At 40.2% G+C, this 23,637-nt stretch overlaps 1 protein-coding gene across 2 annotated transcripts in view; it reads left to right on the top strand.

The window, feature by feature from the left end:
• Nucleotides 1-13,545, top strand: part of baz1a (bromodomain adjacent to zinc finger domain, 1A) — a 41,439-nt gene extending 27,894 nt beyond the window's left edge. For both annotated transcript variants that reach the window (XM_047345486.1, XM_047345487.1), the window contains 3 exons: nucleotides 7,088-7,275; nucleotides 7,744-7,831; nucleotides 11,813-13,545. In XM_047345486.1, the coding sequence (XP_047201442.1) occupies nucleotides 7,088-7,275; nucleotides 7,744-7,831; nucleotides 11,813-11,988 (452 nt within the window). In that variant the 3' untranslated portion in view covers nucleotides 11,989-13,545. The remainder of the gene's footprint in view (nucleotides 1-7,087; nucleotides 7,276-7,743; nucleotides 7,832-11,812) is intronic.
• Nucleotides 13,546-23,637: the final 10,092 nt, after the last annotated feature.

Raw genomic sequence — 23,637 nt, 5'->3', positions numbered from 1 at the left:
ACAGATTTCCCAAGCTTTAAACATCCCAAGGAGCACTGTGCAAGCAATCATATTGAAATGGAAGGAGTATCAGACCACTGCAAATCTACCAAGACCCGGCCGTCCCTCTAAACTCTCATCTCGAACAAGGAGAAGACTGATCAGAGATGCAGCCAAGAGGCCCATGATCACTCTGGATGAACTGCAGAGATCTACAGCTGAGGTGGGAGAGTCTGTCCATAGGACAACAATCAGTCGTACACTGCACAAATCTGGCCTTTATGGAAGAGTGGCAAGAAGAAAGCCATTTCTCAAAGATATCCATAAAAAGTATCGTTTAAAGTTTGCCACAAGCCACCTGGGAGACACACCAAACATGTGGAAGAAGGTGCTCTGGTCAGATGAAACCAAAATTGAACTGTTTGGCCACAATGCAAAACTATATGTTTGGCGTAAAAGCAACACAGCTCATCACGCTGAACACACCATCCCTACTGTCAAACATGGTGGTGGCAGCATCATGGTTTGGGCCTGCTTTTCGTCAGCAGGGACAGGGAAGATGGTCAAAATTGATGGGAAGATGGATGGGGCCAAATACAGGACCATTCTGGAAGAAAACCTGTTGGAGTCTGCAAGAGACCTGAGACTGGGACGGAGATTTATCTTCCAACAAGACAATGATCCAAAACATAAAGCCAAATCTACAATGGAATGGTTCACAAATAAACGTATCCAGGTGTTGGAATGGCCAAGTCAAAGTCCAGACCTGAATCCAATCGAGAATCTGTGGAGCTGAAGACTGCTGTTCACGAACGCTCTCCATCCAACCTCACTGAACTCCAGCTGTTTTGCAAGGAAGAATGGGCAAGAATTTCAGTCTCTCTATGTGCAAAACTGATAGACACATACTCCAAGCGACTTGCAGCTGTAATTGCAGCAAAGGGTGGCGCTAGAAAGTATTAACGCAAGGGAGCCGAATAATATTGCATGCCCCACTTTTCAGTTTTTTATTTGTTAAAAACGTTTGACACATCCAATAAATTTCATTCCACTTCACGATTGTGTCCCACTTGTTGTTGATTCTTCACAAAAAATTTGAATTTTATATCTTTATGTTTGAAGCCTGAAATGTGACAAGAGGTTGAAAAGTTGAAGGGGGCCGAATACTTTCGCAAGGCACTGTATTATCAGGGTATACCAAGAAAGTTGAGGATTAAAACTACCAGAATTTGAAGTCATACCATTACTACGGTTTTAAAGTTGTTAACTGGGGATTTGTCCAGCTGTATGGACCAGAGCAGTGCTGTGTTCCCCCTCCCTCACCTGTTTCTGCTTGGTGTTAGTCATGCCTACCCTTTTTTCCTTGCTTACTAGAAAGATGAAAAGCTTCAAAGAAAGATGAAGTCAGCTGTTTAAAAAGTAATGGTGTGGGAACTAAAGAAGCTCCGCCCATCATGTTTATCAGGGTAAACTTAACGCTCTGGCTGGTACTGACACCTTGAGCTGCCAGCCTGACTAATACCCAGCTGATATCAATTGATTAGACTTCCAGTGTTGCTGTGTGAAGAACAGAATGCCAGGAATTGATCATATTCTGCAGATTAGAGACATTTACTCAAAAACTAAATTCTGCTGGTCTGGCCTGTATTTTCTATTGTCTCCTACTAATTAGTACATCATTTCAAAGAAAAATTAACTACAGTTTGTAAATTGACATCAAGTTTTAGTTCCCACTGAACTACCATTGTGGTTGAAGTGCAGTTTAATTGTTTTTATTCTAAAAATCTTTTTAAGCAAATGACAAATCATTGTCAGGAGACCCTAAAATAGATAAGTGATTTATTTATTTTTTTCCTTTGAATCTGTCAAAATCAAAATAACTTTCTCGTTATTTTTGTTCTTGGGGGGGGGACAGTTCTATATATTATTTTTACCACTGACGTTAGGTGTAAATAACTGACGTATCTTCAAACAGAACAATCTGCACATTAGTTAATCATAAACAGGATTCATTGCTGTCTTTTTACCATTTAATCATCTAAGAAGGCTCAGTGCCTCATACAGGGTTAGCTATCAGTGTCATACAGTCTGCAGAGGATTGTGTAGTTATTGGTTAGCCACTTCCTTCCCATCAGGGGCTACAACTTTCAGACCCTTTGCAGAGATCAAGGAAGGAGGCACTCTGGGTTTCAAAAACCTCTGAAATACATTTTTTTTCCCTGATCTTGATAAGTATGAAAAACATTTGTATTTGTAGACTTCATTCCCTATCCCATTGTCTAAGTTCAAATAAAATGAAAGCGGCAAGCAGCATTGAAGGCCCTCGCAGCGACCACGGGAGCCTGGCATCACCGCCTACGCGCCACCGACGAGGCTGCCATTCAATTCCACACAATGCCACTAGGTGGGATTGTGAGCAACATGTCAGATGATGTTTGGACATGCAGAGTTCTGGTCTGGCGAGAAACATTTAAAATTTGGGGGAAATCCGACCTTCCAGATGGAAGCTGCATTCAGTAGTTTATTAGTGGGCGGAGCTGAAACAATGTCATGAACTGACTGTGGCAACATGTTCAGCATTGATCCCTGATCATGTTTACTACATTTGAAGTGGATCCAATGATGTATGAGGGAGATGGAGCACTTAAAATGTCCTAGGGGGCACTGTTGATCCAAATTTCAATGTAATCCAATAGAGCTGTTTGCGGGCTGACAAAGATCAACCATATTATGTTTGGCTCTAAATTACACATGCATGGTCTGATTTATTCCAAACGTATGGGGGTGGCGTGACATCAGAATTCGCCACACCCTCCAGCTAAAGCAGGCAGTACTGGCGACTGTCTTAGACCATCATGTTATCTGTTACTTGGGACAGTTTCACATTGATTAGGTGAAGGACACCAAATATAGACCTTCAAACGGAAAACATGACACTTCCTGTTCTCAAGGGGTGGGGCTTCGATGGTGTCAGCATCTGATCAGTGAATATTGTTCAGGGCCAAATTAAAACCAAACGTATGGCCATGGCGTGACGTCCAACTTCGCCACGCCACCACGGCCACGCCCTTTTATGAAAAATCACTGTGCTTCAAACAAAGTTAGACCCACTAGTTATCAGTCACCTGACAGTTTCAGGTTGATTGAGTGTAGACGGGCAGATAGCCACCTTTCCCAGTAAAAAAAAAAAGTGACTTCCTGTTCTGAGGGGGCGTGTCTTTGATGATGTCAGCATATGACCCGATAGGATTGTCGGGAACCCAAAAGTCCTCCTTCATGCCAAAATTGGTGTGATATGGCATTTCTTTTGGAAAGTTATTGCATTTTATCATTTTGGGCACGAACACCATTTTCATGCCCTGGCCACGCCCCCTAAACATGGCAGAAAACTCACGATTTTGATAACTTTTAATCCTCCAATGCCTTAACTACATATTGACCAAGTATGAAGCCGATAGCTCAAAATCCCTAGGAGGAGTTCGTTAAAGTTCGAGGTGAGTGAAAGTGAAAAACGTCCAAAAATATGCATTTATTCCAAAATGGCCGACTTCCTGTGCATTTTAGAGCATACCCCCAAGAGACTTTTTTTCTTGGTTTGAGGAGCTCTAGCTGTGTGCAAAATTTCAGATCTCTACGACTTACGGTTCAAAATCTCAAATTACTTTATTAATCCCAAAGGGAAATTAAATAAAATCAGTGATTTCCTAACAAAGAGACTGTTTAGCACTTATACAAACTAGATGAAGCTTTAGATGACAAGATGAATTTAAAAGCGTCATACGATGCTTTTCTGCAGATTATTTCCTTTTGCCCAGTGAATTTATAGAATTACAATATTGCATATATCTATATTGTAATAACTTATGGTCACGTTTAGTGATAAAATGACTGGCTTCATATAAAAAAATGATGAACTGACCCATTTTCAGCGTGAAAGACACATTACCTGGAGCATGAAGAGACAAAGGATGGAGGAAAAATTGCTGGAAGAAAAGTTCATCTCTGGACAGATCGACTCTCTTTCAGCAACATTCAGCTCATTGTCACAATAAACAGCTGCTCATCTTTGAAATAAAAATAGAATCAGGGAAAAAACTAAAATATCTGGGCTCGATGTCACCCATCGAGCATGTTTGGGATGTTCTGGATCAGTGTATGACAGTATGTTCCAGTTTCTGCCAATATCAATCAATTCCACACAGCCATTGCAGAGGAATGGACCAACATTTCACAGGCCACAACTAACAAACCTGATCAACTTTATGTGAAGGAGAGGTTTTGCAGTGTATGAGACAAATGGTGGTCATACCAGATACTGAAAGGTTTTCGTAGCCCCCCCAATACGGTAAAACTACACATTTTAGAGTGGCCTTTTATTGTGGCCAGCCTGAGACACACCAGTTAGGTGAATGGATTATCTCTGCAGACAAGGATTCACTGGCACAGATTCAGACAGATTTGTGAACAATATTTAAGATAATAAAGACATTTTGTGTCCATAGAAAAAGTCTTTGATCTTTGGCTTCAGCTCATGAAAACTGGTTTAATAAAGGCCATTAGTGCCACAACAAATCTTAAAAAAGTGTTGCATTAATATTTTTGTTTATTGTAAATATGTTTTGGTCAATGCACATTCCCACATACATAAATGCCACATATGGTATACGATTGCACCTATGAACTAAATGGCTGGGAGTTCCAGCTTTTAGTTGTACAGGTCCTTCTCTCAAAATATTAGCATATTGTGATAAAGTTCATTATTTTCCATAATGTAATGATAAAAATTTAACATTCATATATTTTAGATTAATTGCACACTAACTGAAATATTTCAGGTCTTTTATTGTCTTAATACGGATGATTTTGGCATACAGCTCATGAAAACCCAAAATTCCTATCTCACAAAATTAGCATATTTCATCAGACCGATAAAAGAAAAGTGTTTTTAATACAAAAAACTTCAACCTTCAAATAATCATGTACAGTTATGCACTCAATACTTGGTCGGGAATCCTTTTGCAGAAATGACTGCTTCAATGCGGCGTGGCATGGAGGCAATCAGCCTGTGGCACTGCTGAGGTCTTATGGAGGCCCAGGATGCTTCGATAGCAGCCTTTAGCTCATCCAGAGTGTTGGGTCTTGAGTCTCTCAACGTTCTCTTCACAATATCCCACAGATTCTCTATGGGGTTCAGGTCAGGAGAGTTGGCAGGCCAATTGAGCACAGTGATACCATGGTCAGTAAACCATTTACCAGTGGTTTTGGCACTGTGAGCAGGTGCCAGGTTGTGCTGAAAAATGAAATCTTCATCTCCATAAAGCTTTTCAGCAAATGGAAGCATGAAGTGCTCCAAAATCTCCTGATAGCTAGCTGCATTGACCCTGCCCTTGAAATAAAACACAGTGGACCAACACCAGCAGCTGACACGGCACCCTAGACCATCACTGACTGTGGGTACTTGACACTGGACGTCTGGCATTTTGGCATTTCCTTCTCCCCAGTCTTCCTCCAGACTCTGGCACCTTGATTTCCGAATGACATGCAGAATTTGCTTTCATCCAAAAAAAAGTACTTTGGACCACTGAGCAACAGTCCAGTGCTGCTTCTCTGTAGCCCAGGTCAGACGCTTCTGCCGCTGTTTCTGGTTCAAAAGTGGCTTGACCTGGGGAATGCGGCACCTGTAGCCCATTTCCTGCACACGCCTGTGCACGGTGGCTCTGGATGTTTCTACTCCAGACTCAGTCCACTGCTTCCGCAGGTCCCCCAAGGTCTGGAATCGGCCCTTCTCCACAATCTTCCTCAGGGTCCGGTCACCTCTTCTCGTTGTGCGTTTTCTGCCACACTTTTTCCTTCCCACAGACTTCCCACTGAGGTGACTTGATACAGCACTCTGGGAACAGCCTATTCGTTCAGAAATTTCTTTCTGTGTCTTACCCTCTTGCTTGAGGGTGTCAATAGTGGCCTTCTGGACAGCAGTCAGGTCGGCAGGTTTTGAGTGATGAACCAGGCTGGGAGTTTTAAAGGCCTCAGGAATCTTTTGCAGGTGTTTAGAGTTAACTCGTTGATTCAGATAATTAGGTTCATAGCTCGTTTAGAGACCCTTTTAATGATATGCTAATTTTGTGAGATAGGAATTTTGGGTTTTCATGAACTGTATGCCAAAATCATCCGTATTAAGACAATAAAAGACCTGAAATATTTCAGTTAGTGTGCAATGAATCTAAAATATATGAATGTTAAATTTTCATCGTTACATTATGGAAAATAATGAACTTTATCACAATATGCTAATATTTTGAGAAGGACCTGTATTTACACCAATCTTGTCTCCTTCCTGAACAGTATAATGGCTGGACATTGCCATTTCATTTATATAGATGAACCCGACACCTTCAAGTATCTGGAATTTCAATTTCAAAATAATTCAGAATGTTATAACCTTGATATGTTATTTTAGCAGCAAGTGGAAAAAAACAAAATAATGAACTTTATCACAATATGCTAATATTTTGAGAAGGACCTGTAGTTTACTGGAGTAGCTCTCCAGGGAATAAAGGTTGGAAACAACAGGTCTGAATGCTATATTCAACCTCTCATTCATCTATGAATTTATCATCTCTGACTGACTAACTTAAAGCCTAACTAGAAATATCTAACATATATTAATAGTGTACTCTCATGATTACACTAGAATGATATAAAAAGCAAAAAATGTATGGGAACTCTGAAAATTACACATCATTGTCTTCAGCCTAAAAATACATTTCTGAGCTGTAAACGAGTGAAGTAGAAACACACTGAGAAGCTTTTTTCAAACATCTGCCCACACTTCCACTTAAACCAACAATGGCTTCTAAGGTGAAACTTGACTCTTTAAGATTTTTTTGGTTGCAAGACAACAAGGAAAAACGAGAGATGTTGTAAATGGCTCTGATGCCTCCATGTCAGTGCAACTAAACATGTTGTGATCTGGGCAGAGGTGCGAGGAGCACCATGATATGTTTAAACAGGTTAAGTGCATAAGCTGAACTTAAGAGAAACCCAGGGAGCTGATCCTTTGAACTAGAGCCTGTAGACTGAAATCTTGTGTCCCTGATTTCTCCCACAGAAGCTGCACCCCCCAAACCATCAAAAACGGTCCTCCCTGTTCTCTCGGCAGCATCTTCATCCTCCAGTCGACGTTCCTCGGGAAGGAATCAGGGTGTACACGAGCTGTCAGCCTATGAGCAGATGACCGTTGAGTTGGTCAGACATGAAGACAGCTGGCCCTTCATGAAACTAGTGTCCAAGAATCAGGTACACAAAGCTTTTAATATAAACCATTTTTATCTTGTTTTATCTTGAGCTTAGTTTACAAAATAAGAATCAATAAGGTTAAGTTAAAGAGGGTCAAGTAATTTATTTGGAAAAATCTAGAAATTTTATCAGGTAATCTGAAGTGATGTTTGGTGCATAAGCACAGACAACAGTAGGGACCTTCCCTCTTGTGTCCTGAAGATGAGCCTCTTTAGGTCTGACTGGGGAAAACCCACATTGAGACACTTTGCCGCAAGTTTGTGAGTATCCCCACACCCTCCCAACTCTCTCTCTGGGTAACTGATGAGTCGGAGAGACAGTCCAGCCCCTCTCCAGGAATTGGGTTATGGTTAGCACCACAAGGCCGATCCCTGCCCACTTCTGCCCTGCCAAGCACCAGGAGCCAAGGCTTGAACACATGAGTACATCTGTTCTCTTTTTCTAAGTTTCCTCCATGTGTGTCTATAGGTTCCTGACTACTATGATATCATTAGGAAGCCAATAGCTCTGAGCACCATCAGAGAGAAGGTCAACAACTGTGAATATCAGACAGCAGGTGAGTAAGAGCACTTTGGATCATTAGATCTAGGCTCTTTTTGGCCTGCAGTCAGTTCAGAAATAAGCTCAGAGAATTTAACCAGCTCGATCATTTCAGCGCAGTGTAAAGTGTGTAAATCGTTTAAGTAAAGAAAATAAAAAATTCATGAAATTCTTACAATTTACATCCATTTACAAAGTTTCACCATGGAGAATAAAATCAAGCTCATTTGTTCATGATTAAAAACAAAGTTGATGTCACAGCTGCACATACACAGTAACATAGTAGTGTCTGTTTCAATGACTGTCTTACTCAGACAAACCAAAGTATGTGTCAGAGTGAAACCACTGGCAAACTAACAACTTGCCTTCCAAATTTTGTCAATCAGTAGAACTGTACACAAGTATTCCCAAAATCGTCTATTTTTATTGTCCCATTCCATCTTCATGTGCAGTTCATATTTGCATGGTGTCTTGTGTCTTCAATTTCCACTGCTTTTTAAAGTAGGTTTATCACACCACATGTAAAGTTGTGTTAACACCAGAATACTTCCCAGAGCTCTTTATCAGACAACTAACTAGATTGTTGCATTTTAAGTACAGTAGCTTTATTAAGTTGTTGTGCCTAACTGCTCTTGGCATCCACATATCATCAGTGTAGGGTATCATTAGCCAAAGTAAGAGCGTTGTGCAACATGAATAACCTCCCAGCCACAGTCACAGTGCACTAAATAGTTTAACGGTAATTAACAAAGCCTCGAGGCCGATAATTTGTCTTGAGAATCGTTAGTAATCGAGGTATTTGAGAAACCGTTTCAGTCCTAATTGAATCAAATAAATGCTCTTTTTTGACTTAATGGTTATTATATACAGGTGCTGGTCATAAAATTAGAATATCATGAAAAAATGTATTTATTTCAGTAATTCCATTCAAAAAGTGAAACTTGTATATTCATTCATTACACACAAACTGATATATTTCAGATGTTTCTGTTAATGTTCATGATTATAACTGACAACTAATGAAAACCCTAAATTCAGTATCTCAGAAAATTAGAATATTGTGAAAGGTTCAATATCGGAGACACCTAGTGCCGACTCTAATCAGCTAATTAACTCAAACACCTGACAAGGCCTTTAAATGGTCTCTCGGTCTAGTTCTGTAGGCCACAATCATGGGGAAGACTGCTGACTTGACAGTTGGGGAAGAAAGGGAAGGAGAAGATGTGGTAGAAAAAAGTGTACAAGCAATAGGAATAATCACACCCTGTAGAGGACTGTGAAACAAAACCCAGTCAAAAATGTGGGGGAGATTCACAAAGAGTGGACAGCAGCTGGATTCAGTGCTTCAAGAACCACCACGCACAGACAATGCAAGACATGGGTTTCAGCTGTCGCATTCCTTGTGTTGAACCACTTTTGAATAAGAGACAGCGTCAGAAGTGTCTTACCTGGGCTAAAGACAAAAAGGACCTAGGTGCTGCTGAGTGGTCCAAAGTTATGTTCTCTGATGAAAGTTAATTTAGCATTTCCTTTGGAAATCAAGGTCCCAGAGTCTGGAGGAAGACAGGAGAGGTACAGAATCCATGTTGCTTGAGGTACAGTGTAAAGTTTCCATAGTCATTGATGGTTTGGGGTCTTCTGTTGGTATTGGTCCACTGTATTTTCTGAGGTCCAAGGACAAAGTAGCTGTCTACCAGGAAGTTTTAGAGCACTTCATGCTTCCTGCTGCTGACCAACTTTATGGAGATGCAGATTTCATTTTCCAACATGACTTGGCACCTGCACACAGTGTCAAAGCTACAAGTACCTGGTTTAAGGTCCATGCTATCCTGGGACCCTGTTCTTAATTGGCCAGCTTTTGCCCCTTTTCCACTGGCTCGATTTGGCCAGCCCAGAACAGCGCCGCACGGCTCTGCACGTTGTGTGTTGCATTTCCATAGACCCGCTTTCGCTCCACTGAAGGGAACCCCTCCAGGAGGCGCGACTTTAAAGCATCATGTGTCGTGCTGTAGAACCGCGAATGAAACACCCAACCGCCAATGTAAAGAAGAAAAGACCGAAATGCGTTACAAAAACAAGAAGTAGCACGTCTATTGCCTGGGGATTAAATCTGCTGACTGCATTGACAATTAGATTTGATGAGTAGGATTTTGACATCCGTTTTATTATTATTATTAAAGATTTCACTTTCCCTTTAAGAGACTTGGAAAGATTTGAATTAGGTCCCATTTTATTTGTAATAGTTGTTGCCTATATATTTATTCAGCTGCCACTGAAAATTGCAGTCTCCTATGATCGCCAGAAAGGCTTGCACCTCGTCATTGCTCCAAGGGGTGACTTTTCCAGATAACAGTGCGGACTCCATCATGTGTTTCTCTCACTCGCTTGAATGCATGCTTGAAGCTGGTCGACTCTGACGGCTGTCCGGGCCCATGGCCAATCAGTGAACAGCCGTTTGTTCACGTCACGTACAGTACCGACTCGGCCTCGCTTAGCCCTGCTAAGAAGGAGGTACCAAGAAGTAGGTACTGGTACTGAAAATAACAGTAATGGAAATGCTCGCATAGCGAGCAGAGTCGGGCCAAACAGAGTGGCAATACTCACCTGACCCTAACCAACCCCATAGAAAATCTATGGGGTATTGTGAGGAGGAAGATGCAATACACCAGACCCAACAATTCAGAGGAGCTGAAGGCCACTATCAGAACAACCTGGGCTCTCAACACCTGCGCAGTACCACAGTTTGATTGACGCCATGCCACACTGGTGCAGTAATCCAGGCAAAAGGAGCCCAAACTAAGTATTGGTTGCTGTACAACCTCATACTTTCCATCTTCATACTTTTCAGTTGGCCAACATCTCTAAAAATCTTTTTTTTTTTTTTTATTTATCTTAAGTAATATCCTACTTTTCTAAGATACTAAATTTAGGGTTTTCATTAGTTGTCAGTTATAATCATCAAAGTTAAAAGAAATAAACATTTGAAATATATCAATAATGAATGAATATAATATACAAGTTTCACTTTTTGACTGGAATTACTGAAATAAAAACATTTTTCATGATGCTCTAATTTTATGACCAGCACCTGTACAACGCTATGAGCATTATCCCCATTTGCTTTTTTGTCCCACCTGCTAATTTAGGATTATCAAACACATTTTAATATCAAAAATGGTTACCTGAGTAAATATAAACTGCAGTTTTTAGATGATGATTACTTATTTATCGATACCATACCATGACCTCACTTACTAAGTGAGCATATAACCACCTCCATGATCTATGGGAGACCTTACAGCAGCTGACATGAGACTACATACTAGGTTTGTGTGAAGATGCCACCATTTACATATGCAAATAGATGGAAATAATCCCTGCACATGAGATTCTCCTGGCTGCATGGTCAGCAACTACTAATATTTTAGTTGCATAATCAGACATCTGTTAATGATGTTCACCGTTGACATGAATAACATGCAGTTACTGTAAATGAATGAAGAAGGGCGCTGAGGTAAAAGTGTGGCTGCGCCATTTTAAAATGTATGCATATTCATCCACATAAATGCTGTGAACACAGAGGAACTCGGGCGTTCTATGTCATTTTGACACACTAGTTAACCAGTTAAAACAGGAAAAAACTGTATTGGCAGGTTTCCACACAGCTCCTCCTGATGTGGGTTTAAATTAAAATGTAGACACAGATGGATGGATATAGCCTTGGAATTGCCTAGACCTAATCCTTATTAAACATTCGAATTCAGTTGTCAGTACACTTTTTAAACTAACTGATTGAAATGCATCATAAAATCCCAAAATTAATGTCATTCATGCCCATTAGTGAATGTAAACTTTTGACTGCCATTGTGTTTATTGTACCTGGCTTTGCATTTGTTATTGAAGTGAACATTAGCTGTAAATGTAAAGTGTTTTTATGAGTTTGAATGCGTTATAATGAGACATGAACAATAAGCTGTATTCCTCTGGGTGTCTGCAGGCGAGTACATCTCAGATGTGGAGTTGATGTTCTCCAACTGTCTTCAGTATAATCCTCGTCAAACTAACGAGGCAAAGGCCGGAGTCCGCTTGCAGCAATTTTTCCACTCTGAGCTCAGCCGCCTTGGCCTCAGAGAACGTTGTTCTGCTCCACCTGCAAAACGCTCTCGACAGTGACCTCATCACTGTCCAGTCTGCTGCGTACTCCTGGGCCTGAAACATGGGCCACTCCTACGAGCTGATACCTTGCCTTCTGACTCATGCAAAGTATTGATGTTGTGTTGAGGTTATTCTTTGAACTTTGGTCCTAATTAACCGATTGATGCAGGCTGTTAGAAGGTGGCCAGAGTTAAAAATAAACAAGGCATTAACATAACAGTAAAACTTTCAAGTTGATGAGCAAATGTTCCACAAAGGTGGAGTTGATCTTAGACTTTATCCCCAGTTATATTGGCTCTGCCATGCTCTAGTTCTCAACTGGAGAGTATTACTTTTGTTGCATCTGCTGTGTGTTGATAACTTTGTAGAAAAGCTGTGGGGTCCTTCCTGTGGTCTGCAGGGCATTTGTTTTAGACTTTGTCAACAGATGTGTTGAACACACAGACATGGTGCTGTAGGACAGTAGAGTCCCTTCTGTTTTCTCCTTTGAAATGCAAAAACCACTGAGGAACATTTGCACTGACAGTTGAACCTAAAACTCTGATGAGGCTTTTTATGTTTGCTCAGGGACAAAATCTTAGTTTTAAATGGAAACTTCTTTGTATCAATGCAGAAACATTTCCCTCTGTTGTGGTACTGGTTTCTGTGTTCAGATATATGGAAGTCTGATGCTGCCATAATGGAAATGATGAAATGTACATAGGTGGGAACTGGCCTGATTGTGTATGAGAGACGGCACTGTTTGCCTTTAACAAAGTCTTTCATAGTTCATTGAATAGTCACTGTTTAAGTAAAAAACTGAGTGGACATTCTTATTAGTACTAATAAAGTGTGGTTGTAAGAATATTTAGTATTTAAAAATGCAAAACCTGACGGTGAGAGTATTTTTGTTGTTTGTGTACTTCTCTTCTGTTTCTCTCTTCCAGAATACAGAACCAGGATCATATTTTATCATAGTTGCCTCAGCCTATTTCTAAATGATTTTCTGATGAACTGTATGTTTTCAGAATCTGTAAGCCTAAACTATTGGAAACCACTGTATAAATATACAGAACCAGTTTGCAGTTTAAAAAAGTATTGCTTTCATACTCTAATTTTATTTTATCAGCAAGGTAGCATTATCAAGTGTACATAAAGGAAATTAAAGTGGAAGCCATACGTTATAGAGAGATGTCTGTCCAAATATCTTAGAGATCAGATCCTAAATAATTTTGTTCTTTTTAAACAGAAGTAGATAATGACTAACAACTAAACTTTATGATTTAAAGACATTTAGTTTTCCTCAAACAGGCTGTTGGATTACCATTGTTTTTCTTCATGGAGCATTAATATGCAGCTCTGTCGAAACATTCAGGCAAACCTGGTCCCCCCTCTGAAATAAAAAAATGTTTTTATACTAGACATATAAAATTGTTATATCAAGCATTAATGTAAGGAAACCCAATGTTCTGTTATTCCTTTTTTTTAAATACTACTGAAGTTAGTTTTCAGGAAATAAAATTTCCCTCAAGATGACATGTTGATAGAAAAATTAAAGAGATGTAAATGTGAATAAATAAATTGCAATTCTAAAAACCAAAGTGAATTTATTTTAGGAAACAGTCTGACACTTGAATCTCAGACACTCACCAGAATTAAGAACACCAAAAGTAGTAGCTGAATATCTGAAGAGAACTTGTTCTTGGTTGGACATTGCCATTACATGGATTAAAATGACTCTCCTTACAATGGACCACCCACGTCTGAGAGATTGGTGGTCTGGTGTTGATTCAGATGGAACTGCGATGTTTAGCAGACTGAAGACCTCTGGTTATTTAGGATCTGGGTTTTCTGTAATACAGTAAACTATTACAGTATATTATTGGACACCCATGGCACTGCAGTTACAAGCTTTTTACGAGTATTACCGTTTTAAAATAAAATTGAAGACTTATAAAGTTAAAAGACATCAGGAACACATAGCTGACATTACAGCCAAACATTAAAAGCTGGAAGAAAAGCAGCTCTGCTCATAACCTCGGTTTCTGCTGTTATATTGGTCTCCAAACATGTCTGTTTATTTCCATCTTGACATATTTTCATTTTGTTTTTGACATTCCTTTTTTAAATACTAGTTGAGGGTAAAGTTTGCCATCTCCTGCTTACAACAAAGGTAAGATCATTCTGAAATGATGGATTGTTCCTTTAAGACCTCTAGCAGCCATAGCTATGGGAAGAAACTTGTGCCATCAGAAACTGAATTTGAATTGCTCTGACTGAATCTGTATTTGTGTAATTTGAAATTAAATACATTGGTTTGAAAATGAATTTCACTAAACTGAAACTGAATATAATGGTTTAAAACTGAATTTGTTTGCTTTGAAATTTGCTTTGCTTTGTATTGAAAATTCAGTTTGACTACTTTCACTTTCAGGTCTGAAATTCAATTTCAGTTCCAAAATTCAGTTTTTTGTGTTACACATCCAGGTTCTTGAAGCCACAGACTAATCAAACACAGATTTACTGATTCACGGATGTCATTCACTATTGCTGTGTCCAAATTCAGGACTGCATCCTTTGAAGGATGCATTTAAAGGCCGATAACGTCCTGGATGAGGCGACAAATGCTGTCCAATTCATTTGACTTGGTGATTGACATCCACTAAGCTCATGTATGCTGCACTGCTCCAGCTCAACATGCCGTAAAGGACATTTAACCTGATGTGAAATGTAAATTGATGAATCTGTGTTTGATTAATCTGTGGCTATCCTCAAGGACCCGGATGTGTGACACAAAAAACTGAATTTTGCAACTGAAATTGAATTACAGACTTGAAAGTGAAAGTAGTCAAACTGAATTAATACAACAAAATACATTTTAAAAGCAAATGAATTCAGTTTCAAACCATAAAATTCAGTTTAGTGAAATTCATTTTCAAACCAATGCATTTAATTTCAAATTACACAAATACAAATTCAGTCAGAGCAATTCAAATTCAGTTTTTGATTGCACAAGTTTCTTCCTATACATAGCTGCAGTGAACTTTAAGTTTTTGGGGTTTTTTTGACTACTGTGCTGTTCTGCTACACCATTCCTAATCCCTGATGCTGATGGTGGTGTGTTTGCTGGATGAATGTCAGCTATTGACACTACACTGGAGCTGCTGCAGCCCCCCACCCAACTCCTTTGTATTTATTTAGCTGAAGCTTTCATTTCACTGTCCTTATTTATGACTATCTCCCCTCAACTTCTGATATTCTAATGGAAAAATAAAGAGAGTTTTTACTAAAGCTGCTACTCATCCATCCTGTGTTTTTTTCTCCGTATCGGTGTGTAGATTTCCTCCTTTGTACCGGTTTCAGATTCTTAATGTATGATGGTCTTAAGTAAAAATACCAGAGTTTCATAGTATTAACATGTACGTTTAAAACTAAATCTAGAACATGGTCTATTTTTTTGTAATTATGCAGGCAAAGTTTTTTTCCACTTGCTGCTAAAATAACATATCAAGGTTATAACATTTCTGAATTATTTTGAAATTGAAATTCCAGATACTTGAAGGTGTCAGGTTCATCTACAGGTCCTTCTCAAAATATTAGCATATTGTGATAAAGTTCATTATTTTCCATAATGTCATGATGAAAATTTAACATTCATATATTTTAGATTCATTGCACACTAACTGAAATATTTCAGGTCTTTTATTGTCTTAATACGGATGATTTTGGCATACAGCTCATGAAAACCCAAAATTCCTATCTCACAACATTAGCATATCATTAAAAGGGTCTCTAAACGAGCTATGAACCTAATCATCTGAATCAACGAGTTAACTCTAAACACCTGCAAAAGATTCCTGAGGCCTTTAAAACTCCCAGCCTGGTTCATCACTCAAAACCCCAATCATGGGTAAGACTGCCGACCTGACTGCTGTCCAGAAGGCCACTATTGACACCCTCAAGCAAGAGGGTAAGACACAGAAAGACATTTCTGAACGAATAGGCTGTTCCCAGAGTGCTGTATCAAGGCACCTCAGTGGGAAGTCTGTGGGAAGGAAAAAGTGTGGCAGAAAACGCTGCACAACGAGAAGAGGTGACCGGACCCTGAGGAAGATTGTGGAGAAGGGCCGATTCCAGACCTTGGGGGACCTGCGGAAGCAGTGGACTGAGTCTGGAGTAGAAACATCCAGAGCCACCGTGCACAGGCGTGTGCAGGAAATGGGCTACAGGTGCCGCATTCCCCAGACCTGGGCTACAGAGAAGCAGCACTGGACTGTTGCTCAGTGGTCCAAAGTACTTTTTTCGGATGAAAGCAAATTCTGCATGTCATTCGGAAATCAAGGTGCCAGAGTCTGGAGGAAGACTGGGGAGAAGGAAATGCCAAAATGCCAGAAGTCCAGTGTCAAGTACCCACAGTCAGTGATGGTCTGGGGTGCCGTGTCAGCTGCTGGTGTTGGTCCACTGTGTTTTATCAAGGGCAGGGTCAATGCAGCTAGCTATCAGGAGATTTTGGAGCACTTCATGCTTCCATCTGCTGAAAAGCTTTATGGAGATGAAGATTTTATTTTTCAGCACGACCTGGCACCTGCTCACAGTGCCAAAACCACTGGTAAATGGTTTACTGACCATGGTATCACTGTGCTCAATTGGCCTGCCAACTCTCCTGACCTGAACCCCATAGAGAATCTGTGGGATATTGTGAAGAGAACGTTGAGAGACTCAAGACCCAACACTCTGGATGAGCTAAAGGCCGCTATCGAAGCATCCTGGGCCTCCATAAGACCTCAGCAGTGCCACAGGCTGATTGCCTCCATGCCACGCCGCATTGAAGCAGTCATTTCTGCAAAAGTATTCCCGACCAAGTATTGAGTGCATAACTGTACATGATTATTTGAAGGTTGACGTTTTTTGTATTAAAAACACTTTTCTTTTATTGGTCGGATGAAATATGCTAATTTTGTGAGATAGGAATTTTGGGTTTTCATGAGCTGTATGCCAAAATCATCCATATTAAGACAATAAAAGACCTGAAATATTTCAGTTAGTGTGCAATGAATCTAAAATATATGAATGTTAAATTTTCATCATGACATTATGGAAAATAATGAACTTTATCACAATATGCTAATATTTTGAGAAGGACCTGTATATAAATGAAATGGCAATGTCCAGCCATTATACTGTTCAGGAAGGAGACAAGATTGGTATAAATACAGGTCCTTCTCAAAATATTAGCATATTGTGATAAAGTTCATTATTTTCCATAATGTAACGATGAAAATTTTACATTCATATATTTTAGATTCATTGCACACTAACTGAAATATTTCAAGTCTTTTATTGTCTTAATACGGATGATTTTGGCATACAGCTCATGAAAACCCAAAATTCCTATCTCACAAAATTAGCATATCATTAAAAGGGTCTCTAAACGAGCTATGAACCTAATCATCTGAATCAACAAGTTAACTCTAAACACCTGCAAAAGATTCCTGAGGCCTTTAAAACTCCCAGCCTGGTTCATCACTCAAAACCCCAATCATGGGTAAGACTGCCGACCTGACTGCTGTCCAGAAGGCCACTATTGACACCCTCAAGCAAGAGGGTAAGACACAGAAAGAAATTTCTGAACGAATAGGCTGTTCCCAGAGTGCTGTATCAAGGCACCTCAGTGGGAAGTCTGTGGGAAGGAAAAAGTGTGGCAGAAAACGCTGCACAACGAGAAGAAGTGACCGGACCCTGAGGAAGATTGTGGAGAAGGGCCGATTCCAGACCTTGGGGGACCTGCGGAAGCAGTGGACTGAGTCTGGAGTAGAAACATCCAGAGCCACCGTGCACAGGCGTGTGCAGGAAATGGGCTACAGGTGCCGCATTCCCCAGGTCAAGCCACTTTTGAACCAGAAACAGCGGCACAAGCGCCTGACCTGGGCTACAGAGAAGCAGCACTGGACTGTTGCTCAGTGGTCCAAAGTACTTTTTTCGGATGAAAGCAAATTCTGCATGTCATTCGGAAATCAAGGTGCCAGAGTCTGGTGGAAGACTGGGGAGAAGGAAATGCCAAAATGCCAGAAGTCCAGTGTCAAGTACCCACAGTCAGTGATGGTCTGGGGTGCCGTGTCATCTGCTGGTGTTGGTCCACTGTGTTTTATCAAGGGCAGGGTCAATGCAGCTAGCTATCAGGAGATTTTGGAGCACTTCATGCTTCCATCTGCTGAAAAGCTTTATGGAGATGAAGATTTTATTTTTCAGCACGACCTGGCACCTGCTCACAGTGCCAAAACCACTGGTAAATGGTTTACTGACCATGGTATCACTGTGCTCAATTGGCCTGCCAACTCTCCTGACCTGAACCCCATAGAGAATCTGTGGGATATTGTGAAGAGAACGTTGAGAGACTCAAGACCCAACACTCTGGATGAGCTAAAGGCCGCTATCGAAGCATCCTGGGCCTCCATAAGACCTCAGCAGTGCCACAGGCTGATTGCCTCCATGCCACGCCGCATTGAAGCAGTCATTTCTGCAAAAGTATTCCCGACCAAGTATTGAGTGCATAACTGTACATGATTATTTGAAGGTTGACGTTTTTTGTATTAAAAACACTTTTCTTTTATTGGTCGGATGAAATATGCTAATTTTGTGAGATAGGAATTTTGGGTTTTCATGAGCTGTATGCCAAAATCATCCATATTAAGACAATAAAAGACCTGAAATATTTCAGTTAGTGTGCAATGAATCTAAAATATATGAATGTTAAATTTTCATCATGACATTATGGAAAATAATGAACTTTATCACAATATGCTAATATTTTGAGAAGGACCTGTATATAAATGAAATGGCAATGTCCAGCCATTATACTGTTCAGGAAGGAGACAAGATTGGTATAAATACAGGTCCTTCTCAAAATATTAGCATATTGTGATAAAGTTCATTATTTTCCATAATGTAACGATGAAAATTTACATTCATATATTTTAGATTCATTGCACACTAACTGAAATATTTCAAGTCTTTTATTGTCTTAATACGGATGATTTTGGCATACAGCTCATGAAAACCCAAAATTCCTATCTCACAAAATTAGCATATCATTAAAAGGGTCTCTAAACGAGCTATGAACCTAATCATCTGAATCAACAAGTTAACTCTAAACACCTGCAAAAGATTCCTGAGGCCTTTAAAACTCCCAGCCTGGTTCATCACTCAAAACCCCAATCATGGGTAAGACTGCCGACCTGACTGCTGTCCAGAAGGCCACTATTGACACCCTCAAGCAAGAGGGTAAGACACAGAAAGAAATTTCTGAACGAATAGGCTGTTCCCAGAGTGCTGTATCAAGGCACCTCAGTGGGAAGTCTGTGGGAAGGAAAAAGTGTGGCAGAAAACGCTGCACAACGAGAAGAAGTGACCGGACCCTGAGGAAGATTGTGGAGAAGGGCCGATTCCAGACCTTGGGGGACCTGCGGAAGCAGTGGACTGAGTCTGGAGTAGAAACATCCAGAGCCACCGTGCACAGGCGTGTGCAGGAAATGGGCTACAGGTGCCGCATTCCCCAGGTCAAGCCACTTTTGAACCAGAAACAGCGGCACAAGCGCCTGACCTGGGCTACAGAGAAGCAGCACTGGACTGTTGCTCGGTGGTCCAAAGTACTTTTTTCGGATGAAAGCAAATTTTGCATGTCATTCGGAAATTAAGGTGCCAGAGTCTGGAGGAAGACTGGGGAGAAGGAAATGCCAGAAGTCCAGTGTCAAGTACCCACAGTCAGTGATGGTCTGGGGTGCCGTGTCAGCTGCTGGTGTTGGTCCACTGTGTGTTATCAAGGGCAGGGTCAATGCAGCTAGCTATCAGGAGATTTTGGAGCACTTCATGCTTCCATCTGCTGAAAAGCTTTATGGAGATGAAGATTTCATTTTTCAGCACAACCTGGCACCTGCTCACAGTGCCAAAACCACTGGTAAATGGTTTACTGACCATGGTATCACTGTGCTCAATTGGCCTGCCAACTCTCCTGACCTGAACCCCATAGAGAATCTGTGGGATATTGTGAAGAGAATGTTGAGAGATTCAAGACCCAACACTCTGGATGAGCTAAAGGCCGCTATCGAAGCATCCTGGGCCTCCATAAGACCTCAGCAGTGCCACAGGCTGATTGCCTCCATGCCACGCAGCATTGAAGCAGTCATTTCTGCCAAAGGATTCCCGACCAAGTATTGAGTGCATAACTTTACATGATTATTTTAAGGTTGACCTTTTTTGTATTAAAAACACTTTTCTTTTATTGGTCGGATGAAATATGCTAATTTTGTGAGATAGGAATTTTGGGTTTTCATGAGCTGTATGTCGAAATCATCCGTATTAAGACAATAAAAGACCTGAAATATTTCAGTTAGTGTGCAATGAATCTAAAATACATTAATGTTAAATTTTCATCATTACATTATGGAAAATAATTAACTTTATCACAATATGCTAATATTTTGAGAAGGACCTGTATGTGTGAATCAATCCAAGAAGTCAAGTGAAAGACCTTAAGATGCAGCCGGTATTATCCACAATGAAAGAAGTCTATTACTGACATGGGGTTAGAGGCCACTCAGGTTGGAAGACGAGATTACACAAAAAGTCAGATTACAGTCTGCAAATGCACTCAGGAAGAAATATTATTTTCTGGAGATACAGTATGTACTGGGGTCTGATGAAAAGAAATCTTAAATGTTTGTCCAAAGTGACCATTTTTACTTTTACGTGGAGGATAAGGAGAAACTTGCAAGGCTGACAACATCCCAACGGTAAAGTTCAGGAGTGACGTCATTGTGTTTTTGAGGTGTTCTGCTGCAGGAGAGAGTGGTGATGTTTGCAAAAAAAGATAGTATCACGAGGAAGGAACATGTTGAAATATTTAAACAGATTCCCAAGTCCTCGGGCAGGAAGTTAAAGCTTGGAAGCAAATGGGTCTTCTAAACAGACAATGACCTAAGGCGTACTGCTTTCACTGTTACGAAATGGTCTAAGGACAACAAAGTTGATATTTTTATTTTTTTCAGTTTTATTTATATAGCGCCAATTCCCAACACATGTCGTCCCGAGGTACTTTACAAAGTCAATCCAGTTGAATCATACAAATTTGAGGCAGCTACATACATTCTAGTTAATCCTAACAAAGAATCAGTTTATTTATTCAAATTGTTTAAACATTTTTCTGTCTAAGGAAACCCAGCAGATTGCATCCAGTCAGTGACTTGCAGCATTCCCTCTTCCTGGATGAGCATGTAGAGACAGTGGACAGTCACTGGTGTTGACTTTGCAGCAATCCCTCATACTGAGCATGCATGTAGCGACAGTGGAGAGGAAAAACTCCCTTTTAACAGGAAGAAACCTCCAGCAGAACCAGGCTCAGTATGAGCGGCCATCTGCCACAACCGACTGGGGGTTTGAGAGAACAGAGCAGAGACACAAAGAGAACACAGAAGCACTGATCCAGGAGTACTTTCTATAGGAAAGAAAAGTAAAACATTAATGTTAGTAATTCCTTTAGTGGCTTCATCTGGGAGAGAAAGAACACTGATCAGATGAACTCTGAGCCAGTTTTCAAGTCTAGAGGATGAAAGAGAGCACATAGTTAGTCACAGTAAAATCTCAGACAGTAGCTAAGTCTAGGAGAGAGAAAAGGTTAAACACTGAAAGACAGGACCAAGTGGATCATCTGTTGAAGGTGAGTTTTAAAGTGTCCATCATAAAACCCAACCCTGTATCTGCTGTGGATCACTTCCAGATCCTAGGGAACCCCCCTTTCTCAAGAACTGAGATGGTCTTCACACAAAGAAGCAAAGACTACTTCCTATGGCAAATAAATAAGTTCAACCTTCCACAGGAGCTGATGGTCATCTTCTACAATGCCATCATTCAGTCTGTCCTGTGCTCATTCTTCACTGTGTGGTTTGGCTCATCTATAAAGCAGAACAGCTCCAAACTACAACAATCAATCGGGTCTGCAGAGAGGATCATCAGGGCTAACCTTCCCTCCATCCTGGCGTTGTACAGGTCCAAGGTCAGGAAAAGGGCAGCTAACATCTCTGCACACCCCACACATCCTGGACACAAACTGTTTAGACCTTTACCCTCTGGTGGTGCTACAGAGCGCTAATGGCTAAAAGCAGCCGCCACAGACAGTTTCTTCCCCCAGGCTGTTTCTCTGATGAACAGAATAAACACCTCACAGCCAATCAGCTGCTCTGATGGAAACAAAAATGCATATTTGCACCATCACAACCTGCCTTCCATCTTTTATACACTTAAAAAATAAAACAATTTTGATATACCACATAATGGAAACCAAAGTCAAATTCCTTGGCCAGTTAAGTCAATTCTGATTCTGATAAGGATGCATTCGCCTTAAATTTTACCTCTTGGTGAGTTAACGATCTGGAAAGAACACCATTAACCAGATAGTTTGTTGTGATTTTCTACACCTGAGTTTAGATTTTAATAATTTTAGACCCTAAAAATGGGCAAAAAGTGTTCATTCTTCTTGATAATGTGTATGTTAGTAGACATGAGATTCCCTCAAAATTCTAAGCTTTATTAAAGATACCACAATTTAACACTATTTGCAAAAAATATTTCAAACATAAATATACAGTTGGTTTTATTTATGACAGAAAAGCAACAGGTTCATAACAGAACACAATAGGATATCTTGGAATATTGATGTTGATACATGGACTTAAACATAAAATGTCAGAATAAAATCTGCATATTTCAGTAGTAACTTTTTAGCATTTTAACCCTGCTGCTTTTTATAATTAACATCAAGAGTATGCAGAGCACTTATAAACTCATTAGAAGCCTACTGTTGGCTGTTTAACAGACTACTAGTTGGACACTGTGATTTTAAAGCCTAAATAAGTGATATGGAACTATAGAAAACTAAAGAAAAGCCTTTAGTTTTTAGTAGACTGCCTAACATCAGAAATAGTTTCCAGTAGCTTAAATTGTTAGAGATCCAGAGATCAAAATTAGTCAGCTGTACTTTCATCAACTTTGATTGGGATCAGTTTTTTTCCCGGTAATTCTAAATGAGTCAACTGACAGCATGCACTACTTTTCTCATTTTATGAGTTGAATTAAATCAGATAAAGGTTAGATACTTATGCTTAGATGCATAAATGGGCATAATCTTGTAACTCCTTGGTTTTTTGTAGGAATCGCAACTTCTACCTCGGTCTTTAGAATAAAAATAATCGGAACTGGTCAGAATAAGCAGGTCAGACAAATCGAAATTGTTATTAGCCAAAAAAGCCTGATAAGAGCTGTAGAATTTGTCATTTATTGTAACTGGAGAATAAGTTCCTTTTTCGTTCAGATGACCAGCAGTGGTGGGGGATCGGTGGTTGAGTTGCTCTTTGCTTCTCTTAGAACTGATAAAAACTCTGGCAACTCCGGCTCTTTTCTTTCGTTTCTTAACAAGGTGGTAAAGGTTTAAAATGGTCACTTTTAAGCCTCGGGTCCTATGTACATGTGAGTGCTCAAAATGCCCTTTTAGTGGATTTCTAGTTGAAGTGGCCAAATGCCCATAACAGGGGACCGACGTCGCTACTTCTGTAAGTAAGGTGTATATATATGACGACGTTTCAATGTAAAAAAAAAGAAAAAAAAAAAAAGACTTCAGCGCAAGTCCAAGCAGTCCAG

The sequence above is a fragment of the Girardinichthys multiradiatus genome, chromosome 19 (assembly GCF_021462225.1).
Source record: "Girardinichthys multiradiatus isolate DD_20200921_A chromosome 19, DD_fGirMul_XY1, whole genome shotgun sequence".
NCBI lineage: Eukaryota > Metazoa > Chordata > Actinopteri > Cyprinodontiformes > Goodeidae > Girardinichthys > Girardinichthys multiradiatus.
This window is presented reverse-complemented; position numbering and strand designations above follow the sequence as displayed.